The 12,496-nt window shown below is 39.6% G+C and overlaps 1 protein-coding gene across 14 annotated transcripts in view; it reads right to left on the minus strand.

Moving 5' to 3' along the window:
* LOC117558462 (adhesion G protein-coupled receptor L2-like) overlaps window positions 1-12,496 on the minus strand; it is a 130,392-nt gene that overhangs the window by 59,501 nt on the left and 58,395 nt on the right. For all 14 annotated transcript variants that reach the window (XM_034234687.1, XM_034234678.1, XM_034234680.1 and 11 more), the window contains one exon: window positions 4,460-4,674. Coding sequence is in view for 13 of the 14 variants with exons in the window: in XM_034234678.1 (XP_034090569.1) it covers window positions 4,460-4,535 (76 nt within the window). In the remaining variant the exon portion in view is untranslated. The remainder of the gene's footprint in view (window positions 1-4,459; window positions 4,675-12,496) is intronic.

A 12,496-nucleotide genomic window follows, 5' to 3' on the forward strand; every position in this document is an offset into this window, starting at 1 on the left:
TTATATTGTTGGCAAAAACTTCCCCTCACACTAATAAAGGAAAAAGACTCAACAGCTTTCTTGAGAGTAGTCTTTATTTTATACGAAACCCTTCTGCTTCCACTCAAGATTAAATGCATTACGTTGTTTTGACAGCTGAACCCTCCTGTGAAGCAGACTTACACCGAGCAAATCCAAAAGTTTAGACTCTGAGGCAAACTACTTTGTGGTTGTAAGCGGGACTCATCTATTATTTGAATTAGGCTGCCTGGAGAAAAAAACTGTGGACAGCATTTAAGAAAGGAAAGAGTGAGGTAGGCATCTGCTCCAATGTTTATACAACTTGTTACCATAAGGGGTGTGAATGGAACGGCTCCAAGATGCTCCGAGCAAGAGAGATTTAAGGCGTGCTTAACAGATGAAATCAAACTGTCAGAAAACTGTTGCTCCTAGTTGAATAAATAAAGTGTTTGTTCATCAGCTGGCTATGCAACAACAGTTTTTACGATCACGTCCAAACACATAATAAAAAGCAAGCTTCTCATCTAAAAGGGAAAAGAGTGTTGCTCTCACATTCACATATTGGATGGAGACATTTCTTGCTGCTTTGGCTTTACAAAAAACGAACTCAGGAAATCGCTGTTGCAATAAATCTAGGATGACCCTAGCAGGGGTGATATTGTATTTAATTTCCTCTGAGTGAAATACTGATCCTTGAGATTCATCCGTCTTTGTTTCATTTCGGTTTCATATTCTCGCACAACGTTTTACGGTTCTTCGGTTACTGTTAAAATAGCACATTGTTGAACAATGCTTTACAGAAATACATCTGGTGCGCTGTACATTGACTGAAAAGCTGTTTTGAAGATAAAGGAGACAAAATATGATCATTTATCTGTCTCCAAGGGTGCAAAAAAGTCCATTCAATCCAGATGATGAACCCACGCCTTTTTGTCCGAAATATTTCCAGTAGGGCAGAATTTTCATGCAAGACGGATATATCAGATTTTTTTTTCTTCCTCACAGATTGATCAGTCATCTGTGAATCTCCCATGGTTTAGCTGATAATTCATGATCGCCCTGGCATGGACATTCAATATGAATTATAAAATGGCAAGCCAAGCATATCAATGGATGACAGACTGGATGTGTATGGCCCGGAGCCAGACAGGAGTTAGAGCACAATGGCTTCTCCATTCAGTCAACCCCACCACTGGAAATGCCAGTGTGGCACAAGGGAGGGTCCTTCATCAGCTAAATGTATGGCACTGCTTGAGACAAATGTTGTGCTCAGAAGTATTGTTAACCTTTACAACCTTTTGGGGAGAAACACAAGCATATGTTCAACCGAGGAATATTTCACAATCCCCCTTAGAGCGAAATGTGCAGCGTGTTATCCAGAGCGTTGCGGGGGAGATTCAAAACAGAGCAGATTGTTTTAAAGGAATCTATCTTTGTTTTAAGGAATCTATCCTTTTTTCTTGATGCAAGATTTTTTATTTCTACTGACTTGATTATTTAAAAAACTGAATATGAATGTCCCTCATTCGTTCTCTCTGTCCATACTAAACAAACACTGACTTCTCTGATCCCCATCTCTGCAGATATAACACAAACCACTTAATCTTTTACATTTCCCTTTTGTGCAATATTTAGATATGAAGGCCAAAGTGCCTTCTCTGCTTTTGGCTTTTAAACACATCAATCAACTTAAAGGGTTGACACTAGACTTGCAACCTAATCCTCCCTCAAACCTGGCTTTCTTTACTTTAAACACTCAAATAAAAGCTTTTCATTCAGTCCCAGCAGATATGTTGCTGTGCAAATGCCCCACCTTTGTGGCTGCTCCCTTTGAATCTGGAAGTCTTCTTTCATAATGGCAGACTGGGCGGTCTGAAGCATCTAAAACAAATCTGATATCTGCATGCCCTACTTTACTTTAGCAGGAGCGTCCATATCTGTTATGCAACATCCCCAGGATGAAGTAAAATGGAGTCCAAAGAAAATGTAGACCTACAAATAGTATATAAATATAGGGTGAGAATTGTCCATGTGATGTTTTTATCTGCTCCATTATACCCAATTAAAAATACTAAAATAGAGTCATTAAGAATTGTAAAAAAGTTAGATAATTTAAAGCCATTTTTGATAATATAAAAAAGGAATACATTTGCAGGTATGAGCCGACACTGAGTTTAAAAAACAAAACAAATAAACAATGCCGGCTACTGAAGAGGTTAGTGATATTATCAGTTATCACAACTGGAGAGTATTTTCCCAATAGAGAAAATGTTCACTCTGTATTCCCGATTGACAACAGCTAAGGATTGCTTCGTCGATCTGATTGGTTGACGTAGCCCATGTTAGAAGGTAATAGACAGATGGTTCCTCCAATAACCTGCCAAGTATTTTTTTTAAATTGTCTTTTCTCAATGACAGCTTCTCAGAATGTTCTGCGTAACAAACCATCTGATGCGTCAGGAGAAGGGTCCGGCGTGCCATTGCTGGATTCAAAATAACTTCACACACAAGAAACTCCCGGGAAAGCAAAGCATGAGTGCAATCTCTTATTAGTGTTTTCACTGTATTCATCTCAGTGATAACAATGTGAATGTTTCTTCTATTTATTTCCTTTACACCATATCAAAGCTGCCCTTGGAGAACAACATTAGCATTTGGTGTCTTAATTCTGGCAACCAGCTGAATGTTAGGCAAATATTCATTATTTTTGTAGCTCTATTTTGGTCTCTACCAACTCCTGAGGTATTGTCTCTTAAGATACTAAATTCTCCAATGTGTTCAGCAGCAAGTCATATATTTTGTCTGTATGCTGTTTGATGCTAAGAAGGTAGTGGTCAGAACATTTTTAAGAACGTTTTCCTAAAAAACTTTAGCAGTGTAAATTCAATAGATATTTAAACTGTCAGTTCATCACTTTAATTATTTTACCTTGCGATAAAAAGGGTAATAACGCTAACTGAAGTTTGTCAGAATATGCCCAACTGGGGTTCATCCTTCCTACTGGCCGTTGAGGTCCCTCATAAGAGAGGGAAAACTCACTTTCTTTGAGCTGAGCATTTCATTCAGCGTGAGGAATGTTTTGGGTGAAAGCGATAACCTGATTATACTCTCTCCTGGTGAGGGACAAGAGGTAATTATCAAGTGGAGTTTTGTTGCTGGCACTATGATAGAAGCATAGATCATAAGGATGCAGGCCCTCAGGGCTGGACAGACTGGAAGTGAGTGGCATGTTGATAGAATCAGATATTGTTTTCAGAGGGAGGGACACACACACACACACACACACACACACACACACACACACACACACAAACACACACACACACACACACACACACAAACACACACACACATTCCTTTATTGATGGATGGGCAAATATACATTCTTAGACCGGAGAGCCCTCGCATCAAGTGAAACCCAAAACCTGAGCGTTCTGCATACCAAGCAGTATTCTTCTTTAAGAAATCCAACAGGACTATTCAATTCTTCAAATGCCTCAGCAATATTATCTATAATTGCTTATCTACAAAAAAATGCATCTCTGCTGAAAAGCTGCTGAGATAGCAGGCTCTATTGCAATATGTCTTTGTTAATAAATTGTACACCATAGCCTAAAATAAAATGGAAAGAGACATCTATCAGAAGAAAACAGCCCAAGGGAGAAAAAAGGATACATTCAAATTGAATGGGAATCCCCAAAAATACAGTGCTTCTACTATCTATCTGTAATCAATGCTTGGCACACAAGCATGTGATTTTGGGTTACTTTGTTCCCCAGTACAATGGGAATGAAAGAGGGGAAAATCTAATGATCATCATTAAGCAGACATACCAACATCAGTGGTTTTGATGGGCATGTAACAGACGGGTGTGTTTTGTGACAATACTTGTAATTACAGCCAAATGCACTAATCAAAAATGAGGGAAGGAACCAAAAAAGAGCCTTGGGATGTCATTGCAGACAATTAAAAACACTGACACATACTTTCCTAGTTTCAGCGTCTGGCACTGAATCAAGTATTGCACTTTTGATGCTTTCAGGTACCCTGACCATCAGAAGGATTTGATTTAGGCAACAACAAAAAAAGGAATACAATACCTCAGAATACCTCTAAGCGTTCTGTTGTATAGCTCACAATGCAGAATAGGTGCAGCTATGAACAGATATTAATGGGAAGGTCTTTGACACACCGTTTGACTGTTGTTCTGAAAGTTAATTCAATGTGACATTTGAATGTGTCCATTAATAAGCAATAATAAAATGGGTTCAGTAAAAGTGTTTGAAACACATGTTTCACTCTTCAAGGTTAAAGTCACTGAGGGAGAATAATTATGACATACAAAAAGACTTGTGCTAATAAATACCACACATTCATAGCTGAATAATAAGTGGCTTTTGAAAGAGGTTGACCAGAATACCATTAACACTTTTTGCCACGCAACTCCATGGTTACTCACCTTGTGAACAGTGAAGCAAAAAGGGAAGAAGCAAGAGGCAGCGGAACATCGGACACCTCCACAGTGCAGAGGCCATTGTGCGCTGTATGCAGACGATCCAGGGAGCCTTTTTGCTAATAATAGTGGTTTAATTTGTTGCAGTGGAAAAGCTGAAAGCTGGAGCGATGTCAACGATCAGTAGTTCTCAGAGAAGCATCACCAGTCATCTTCCTCATCTGGAAAAAAGAGAGAGGAGAGAACATAAATATGGAGGTAATGGACTGTTATCATGAGTATCATCACAGCCTTAGGTACCACATTTATTTATTTAGTTTCTGGATTCTGCATGTCTGCATTCCAAGACATCAAATCCAAACCCCCTGAAACAACATTTCTGACTGCTGTTCAAATGAATAGACGAACACATTTTGGAGAAGTTTTCAAGTAAATATTAAAACATTTTTCTAAAATGTGTATGATGGCAAGGACGTGAAATAGAGCAGACAGGGTTCCTGGTTCTATTTGCACTTATTCAGATCCCTGGGACGTGTTACAACACAATGTTTACACTGCCTCATTCTCCCAATCTTCCCTGTTCCACCTTCACCATTTACTCCCGTTTCCCCGCAGGAGAAAGCTTGTCGCTCCGGCAACACTTTCTCATAGGACGCCATTAGAGACACAGTAGCTTTGTGAGCAACTTTTGTCTCCTTCCTTATCAAGGGGTGGCAAAAACAGCCCTTTGTCTGCAAAAGCTGCAAAAGGTTAGAGCCAGAGAGACAGACGAACACACCAGACAGATAAGCTGCTTACTAAAGTCAAACACAGAGGAGGGATGTGTTGTGTCATATGTGAAATGCCACACACACACACACACACACACACACACACACAAATATGCATGCCTGCACAAACATATAACCAATGACACACTGCTGAAGATGTGGCACTGATGCAGAGACAGCACACACACACATATATTGTATATCTTGTTTATTTCCATCTTGTTGCCATCCAGCATGTCCCCAATACACACACACGCACACACACACACACACACACACACACACACACACACACATCTAAATGCAAACAGGATCGGTCACTTAGTAGCCGTCGCTATGCAGATGCAAGTTAATGTTTCAAGTGCCTGAATGCTGCTCCTTCAGAGCTACTCGTCTACTAGCCTGATTATTTTATAATGAACCTAAATTTGAGCTGCACAGCAGTCAGCTCTGATCGCTCTCCAAGCCCCACTAATCGCTTGGATATTTTTGGCAACATGAGAACCCACAAAACATGGGAAGCTTTGACATTAGCATACTGAGTAATAATTCAGTCACTATGAGGTATTCTCTACATGACCGAAGCCTGGTCGTGGGATAATCGGTACAACAAAAAAAAGCCCACCGGATCGGCACCAAGCAGCAGAGTGTTTATTTTCATTTGAGATCACCTTGGTCGAGCAGTTGTACAGCACAGCCTGTGCCAAGGGAACATACATACAGCTAACTTATAATTTATCAGTCAAACGTGGGTGGTTTTCATAGCTTTTGTGGTTATATTTATCTTCCAGTTGTTTATATGCCAGTGGCACCGAACCAGATCAGATAAGACAGAATTGGTGCTTGTCAGCCCTCCTGCAACACTTCTAATAAGGCTGCTAACACTCTCAGGTCTTCTTACAGAACTGCCACCAGTTTAATATTGGGCAGAAAACCAAATCTCCAGAGACTTGTGACTTCTTCCTCAGCCATTTATCTTCTGCAAATATGAGGCCTGGGGCCACGGGTAACCATAATAGTGGTTGACAGGAGGAGATTGGAAACTGATGGGGGGGACATCCCCCTGCCCTTCTGGCCTGCTGGGCATGCTGAGCAACTCAGCCCCTCCAGACACCAGGGGGCGAGAGCCCTGCCGGCCTCTCGGATGCAGACCTGCCCTCACCACCCCGGGGTTCTTTCTCCCAATCGGCTGTCTCCCTGCTGAGTTACATGTCTCCTTTCTCCCTTAAGCTGGTAGAGAACACAGCCCTGCTCATCTTCCCAAAAACTGTTTTGTTTGGTGGGATTTCTGCACTGAATAGTTCTGGACTTGAGATAAAGGGATTAGGCGATTAACATTTAGATGCTCTTCACAGGAGGGATCCAACATGGCAGCGTAGAAAACAGACGCAGAAACCAGGTCCTCCACAAACTCCTGCTCTGTACTCCTACTATGTTTCTTTTAAGCTCGGGACAACTTTCTTTGCCATTTGAGATTAAGCCATATACCACTAAACTGGAAAAGCTAAAAAAACAAAACAGACGAAGGACGGATGAAAATAACTGAAACGCCTACCAATAGCACTAGCCCTGTGAGGCTAACACTGAAGTACCACCGACATGGTTTCTTGATCAAATGAAAAAGGGGTTTGACAAATTCAAACTCTGATGGACCACAAGCTGAAGACTTTAACCATTTCTGTAGAAACACTTGTCAATGAAAATCTAGCTCTTGGGTGTTTGGTAAAATAAATTGAAGAAAAGCAGGCTAACCACACAGATAGTCTCGACTTCTTGGCCTCGCTGACTATAAAAAACCAACAGAAGAAGAAATTAGCAGACTAAAAGAAAAACCTTTTTACAGGTATGGCCGAAAAGATCTCAACGACAAATATTCCCTTTCAGTGGACCAAATGTGTCACCAACTGGGAGGTGCCTTTTAACTTAATCATGACTTTCTGCTTAAAGAGGTTGGGATGGACTTGGACAGATGGATGCATTTTCCAATATACCTGATCGGATGAGTTTATCAAGATTACCTAAATGGCTTTCCTTATTTTAAACCCTTCCCATTTCTGTACATAAGATTACATTATTTTTTAATTAGAGAGAATGATATGTACATTTATCTTTTTAAATGAACATTCTTTATAAACACATATTAGCGTGGAGCTTCTTGATTTTCAGCAGTGTTGCTCAGTGTTGCCACTCATTAGACGTGCCACATATTCAGACACATCTCAAAGGTGTTGGAGGTAGGGATAAGCGAGACCAATAAGTAAAGTGTTGAAAAAAAGATCCTCTACACAAGCACTGACAGTCTTATCTTACATCAGGGGGAGGGCGGTTGTGGGGGGCTCAGATGTTCTCAAGCAGAAAATGATTGGTAAGTGAGGCATCGTTAACCCCTCTGAGATGGTGCTAAGGAATTATCTATGACAACCCCCTCCCCGCCGAAGCTTGAGAATTGAGGTTACTTGTGTCTTGGCTAGCAATTTGCATATAATGATCATCATGTTCAAGGCAAATATGTTGAAAGAAAAGAAAATGTTCGCAGTTATGACTAACTGTCACCACCTACACTAAATCTAATGAGCACAAGCATTTAATATACACCAGAAGACCACTGACTAAATAAAAGCTATTTATCTTGTTGTGCCTTTGGGTCCTCTTCCTAGAAAAATACAAGTACATATGCATATTCCCTCAGGGTTTCTCTCTCTATTAACAGTATGTCTTTCTGGAAACAAGATCCCAAAAAAAATCCACCAATGACATGAAAAACGATAGGCAAACATTCAAGACATCTGTTTTTCTTTTGTCTGCCATGCATACACAGTGGAAACCCAAGGAGAGAAATCTATCATCAGTTAAGATAATGGAGAGAATCACAGTCCGCAGCCAATTTTTCACATCAGCCCGATAGAAATAATAAGCAAGCATTTAAAAGAGAACGGCAAGCAATTAAAACATAATTAAAATAAATGGATAGAAGGAGACAGCCCACATGTCTTCACATGAAATACAAGGCTGTGTGCAACAGCCGGCTGAATGAATGTGAGTTTCCTTTGACAAAGCTTGTGTCTGCCTCACTCAAGCTGGAGAGGCGTCCAGTGAAAGGGAGTGAGAGAAGGGGGGAGTTTGGGAGTTTCTAAGCCGGGAGGGACTAAATGGATGGGAGAAGGAGAGCAGAGGAGGAGAAGAATGGAAGGGGGAGAGAGGAAGGGGTGGTTGGGTCACCCAGAGGATTGACAGCCTGTGAGTATGGCCTGACCTCCTCGGTTCGCCTCCAAGTTTTCTCCACAGGCTTAGTGAAGACAAAAATAAAGCCCAGGAATGTTAATTTATTTTCGATTGTCAATGGCGAGAAGAGAGATAAAGAGTGCATACATACATATCAAATAAGACTGGAACAAAACTAATGCGCAAGTCCAAGTGTAAGCTGAAAACCTACAAGTGAAATAGAGATGTTGAGCAGGATCTAGCCAACACAATGATTCGTCTTCCACTCTTTCAGTAACTGCTAATTTGGAGGCTTTTCTGCCCCGCCCACATGCCCTACATTCAGGGTAAAAAAAAGGCACACATGTGAGAGGGGAATTTCAAACATCAGAAAATGGTTGATGGGCTAGAAGTGGGTGTTGGGAACTACAGGAACTAAGAAAACACAGCCTCCAGACACTTTCTTTCCCGGTCCTCGGTTCACCCTGATGTTCCCAAGGAACTCTTTAGTGATGACAGTCCTGTCAGGGCTGCGCTTTCATTCCCTGCAGGGATGTGATGTCATTTCCTTGGCTCCATCGGATATGAAGAGAACTTGCCATCAACTGCCAGAAACAAAGATGAGTTGACATGGAGCTCAGTGTACAGTGTGTTTTCTCAACACTGCTGATAAGATACACTTTGGGACAGGTTGTAAACTCTGGTTTACAGCTGCACATGCAAGAACAATTAGGGGGTCTCAGCTGACTATAAACAGTCACTATGTTGTAACAAATTACATTTTATAGACCAAATGACTAACCTAAGAAAAGTCTACATTTGTTTTAGAGCTGTTCTAACTTTCATTCACAAAACCATATCCTTTTTTGATTAAAGTTTTGATTTGTTTAATGAGAATATGAAAGCTTCTATACTTCTCACTCATACACCTTTTTCTGATTTTCTTAGTCTTTAATTATGATTGAACAAATAAGTTTGAATAAGCTTTGAGTTGTTGATTAAACAATGCAAGCAATGTTTTTTACTTTTATGAGCAATTTATTATGTGAGAATGGCTTAAAGTAAGTGGTTTAAAAAGCTATTTAATTCAAAAACTAATTGAAGAACAGCAAAACATTCAGTGCAATTATTTGTAATGCTTTCTGTGAGCCAAGAAACAGGATTAAAGAAGTCAAGAGATATTATATTGCTTTGCTCAATTTAAATTTACATTTTGCTACATGCTTTGCTTTGAAATCAGCAACTATCAAATAATTTAAATGTTGGATAATCTACAAGGTATTTTCTCAGTTAATTGTGGGCACTATAACATTTACCAAGAATAAAGAAAATGTCCACAACAGTCCAAGTTTCAAAATTGATTAATTGATTTGTGCAACCTAACGCCAAAATCCAAAAATGTAAAACCAACATTAAAACTCATAAGTGGAACAAGAGCAAAGATCGTAGCCGTAAAATGTATTTTTTTTATTTCTGTGTTTAAAGAGGAAAGGAACAATTATTTATCAAAAAGTGTCTTATTTGCATATTCTCATTTGTATTGATGAATTGTTTTATAATTTCAGTTTGAGATGAGCTCGAATTATTTTAAGATTTTTTTTTTGGATTTCTTCCTGTGAGCTAGTGTGTGCTCCTTATTTCATCATAATTACAGCTTGCTTCAGAGCCTATACATAATTTATGGGCCAACAGATGTTTATAAGATGCTTAATAGATCATGAAACTTCTTACATCTTCTGTTTAGGTGTGGGTCAAAATGACTTCCTGTAACATGAAAAGATGCGAAATTCAAAGCACTTCAATTCCAGCTTTTATGTCTTCTTTTGTTTTAGAAAGTTGTAAAGAAAATGCTTTTAAGTTGAAATGTTCTTCAGTGTAGCTTAAAAAGCCCAAACAGAAAACCCCTGAAAGGTCCAATGCTTTACTGTTTTATTGAGAGAGAGCACAACAGTTGGTGTGTTCAACAGCTCTCGGCCAAATGATTGAGGCAGTAGATAAGATAGAGTGCCAGCGGGCAGATGGACATAGTGAAACAGAGAGGGGTGAGCAAAGAAGCTTAGTAAAGTGAGGAGAACAAAGAAGACCAAGACTGAACAACCAGGTTAGTGTCAAGCTAAATGAAAAGAGGGCGGTGTGAAGTCTTCAAAAAGGAGCCGTGCGGAGAAGAAAGCACTTATGAAAAGGGCAAAAGTGGATCTGTTCAGGTTTTGTATTTGAAATCACCCGTCAACGAAATAATTACTATTATCTTTGCCTGCTTCATCCTCCAATAGCAAAAAATGATCCAAGAGCTGCAATTTAATATCATGCTCATTAATCCATGATTTAGTTTTACAGTTAATTGATTTATTGCTTGTCAAAGCTTGATTTATTCTAATTGTACAAACTCCTAAAAGGTTCACTTAAGTGTAATTGAATAGAGGTTTTTTTTGCTATTTCACTTCAAGAAGCACTCAGATGATAATCAGACGAGTTGTCAATTGATTGTCCTTTTATTCTTTTAATTTTATTTTAATAAATCAACAAATAGTTTCAGCTCTGACTGACAAGTTTGTAAAAATGACTATTTCTATTCATCTTAATATACTTAAAGAAATTGCTTGCTGGAAAAATGTTTTATAGTAAGAACCTCATTTTAGGATTCAGAATTGTTTTCAAAGGTTACTTGGGCTTATTGAGATCATACGTATTCTGCAATAGGCTGAATTACAAATTAGAAAATGCGTGGGGGGAGAAAAGGAGTGAAATGTCTTTTTCATTCTCCAGTAATTTGGCACAGGTTACCCTGAGCTCAGTAGCCAATCCTGCTTGGCATTGAAATGAATAGGCTGACCTCAGAGCAGTTGGTTAAACAGTAGGGTCACCGGAGAGGAGCGCAGAGCGGCTCGAGACTCTGACATGGAAAAGAGAGGCTTCGCCTTTTCAATCAGTCTCTTAATAAATGCACTGACAGCCTCACTTCTCGCCTCCTCCACGCATAATTCTAGCACTCCCCACACTAACACACCCACACACACACTGCTCACCTCAAGCTCTGTCCAATGTTCAAAACACATTTTTACAAGAGAAACCGTGATTGGCCCCACCAGTATCACCCCCCACCTAAACTCACAAAACACTCACAACAAATTCATTCACTCCTTCAACACATTTCCAGCAGGTGATGTGTTGATGTTCACACCTTCTGGGGGGAAATGCATTGACTCCTTGTAAAACATGTTACACACTGTAGCCCCATTCAGACTGGATTAGTTTTCAGCAAAATGTACATAAAGTGACTGCTAATCCATAACATGTGTGATGTTAATGAACAACATACATGCGAGGAGAAATGTGTTGAATTGGCTTACAGTGTTACAGAACCCTATTCATGTGCTGGCAACACAACACAAATGTATCATACTAATAAAATGTATTTTACGCAACCAACATACAACTTGTTTAAACAATTAAATTAAATCAGACAGAAGAAGGAGAAGAAATGTTGCATCTGGAATAGTCAGCCGAGCCCCTCTCTCCTCAAAATAAAATGACATTATTTCCAAACTATCTCAGGGTTGTCATTTCAGATAGGCCTAGCTGAGGGTTGGAGGTTATTCTGGAGGTCCCAAATGTAGCTGGCCGCACAACTTCCCGACATGGCAAGATTCGGATGGGACTAAAATGTACAGACATGCTCCAATTTTTCGATTACTTTCCCTTCCTCCCTCCCCGTAAAACTAATCCTATCCCAAATGGGGCTTACAAGAAACTGGTACAATGACATGTTTGTTGCCAAAAGCAAAAGGCTGTTTCTTTTTTTACCAAAAATATATATATGCAAATTGAGCAAACACCTTTTATCCCCGAAGGGAGTGAGTAGTTGGTGGTGTAACCGAAAAACTAACTCTGAATTGTATGCTAATTAGCTGATTTGGTTTCAAAAGTGGGTGAGGGGCAGAATAAATCAGAGAAGCTTTGTTCTAAATACTTCTATCACGCTAGTAAAGAGCACATTGTTTTGAAATAGTTTTTTGAGGTTGCCAACGAAATTATATCCTTTTTTCTTTTTTAATTATATGAAAATTCCCAC

The sequence above is a fragment of the Gymnodraco acuticeps genome, unplaced genomic scaffold (assembly GCF_902827175.1).
Source record: "Gymnodraco acuticeps unplaced genomic scaffold, fGymAcu1.1, whole genome shotgun sequence".
NCBI lineage: Eukaryota > Metazoa > Chordata > Actinopteri > Perciformes > Bathydraconidae > Gymnodraco > Gymnodraco acuticeps.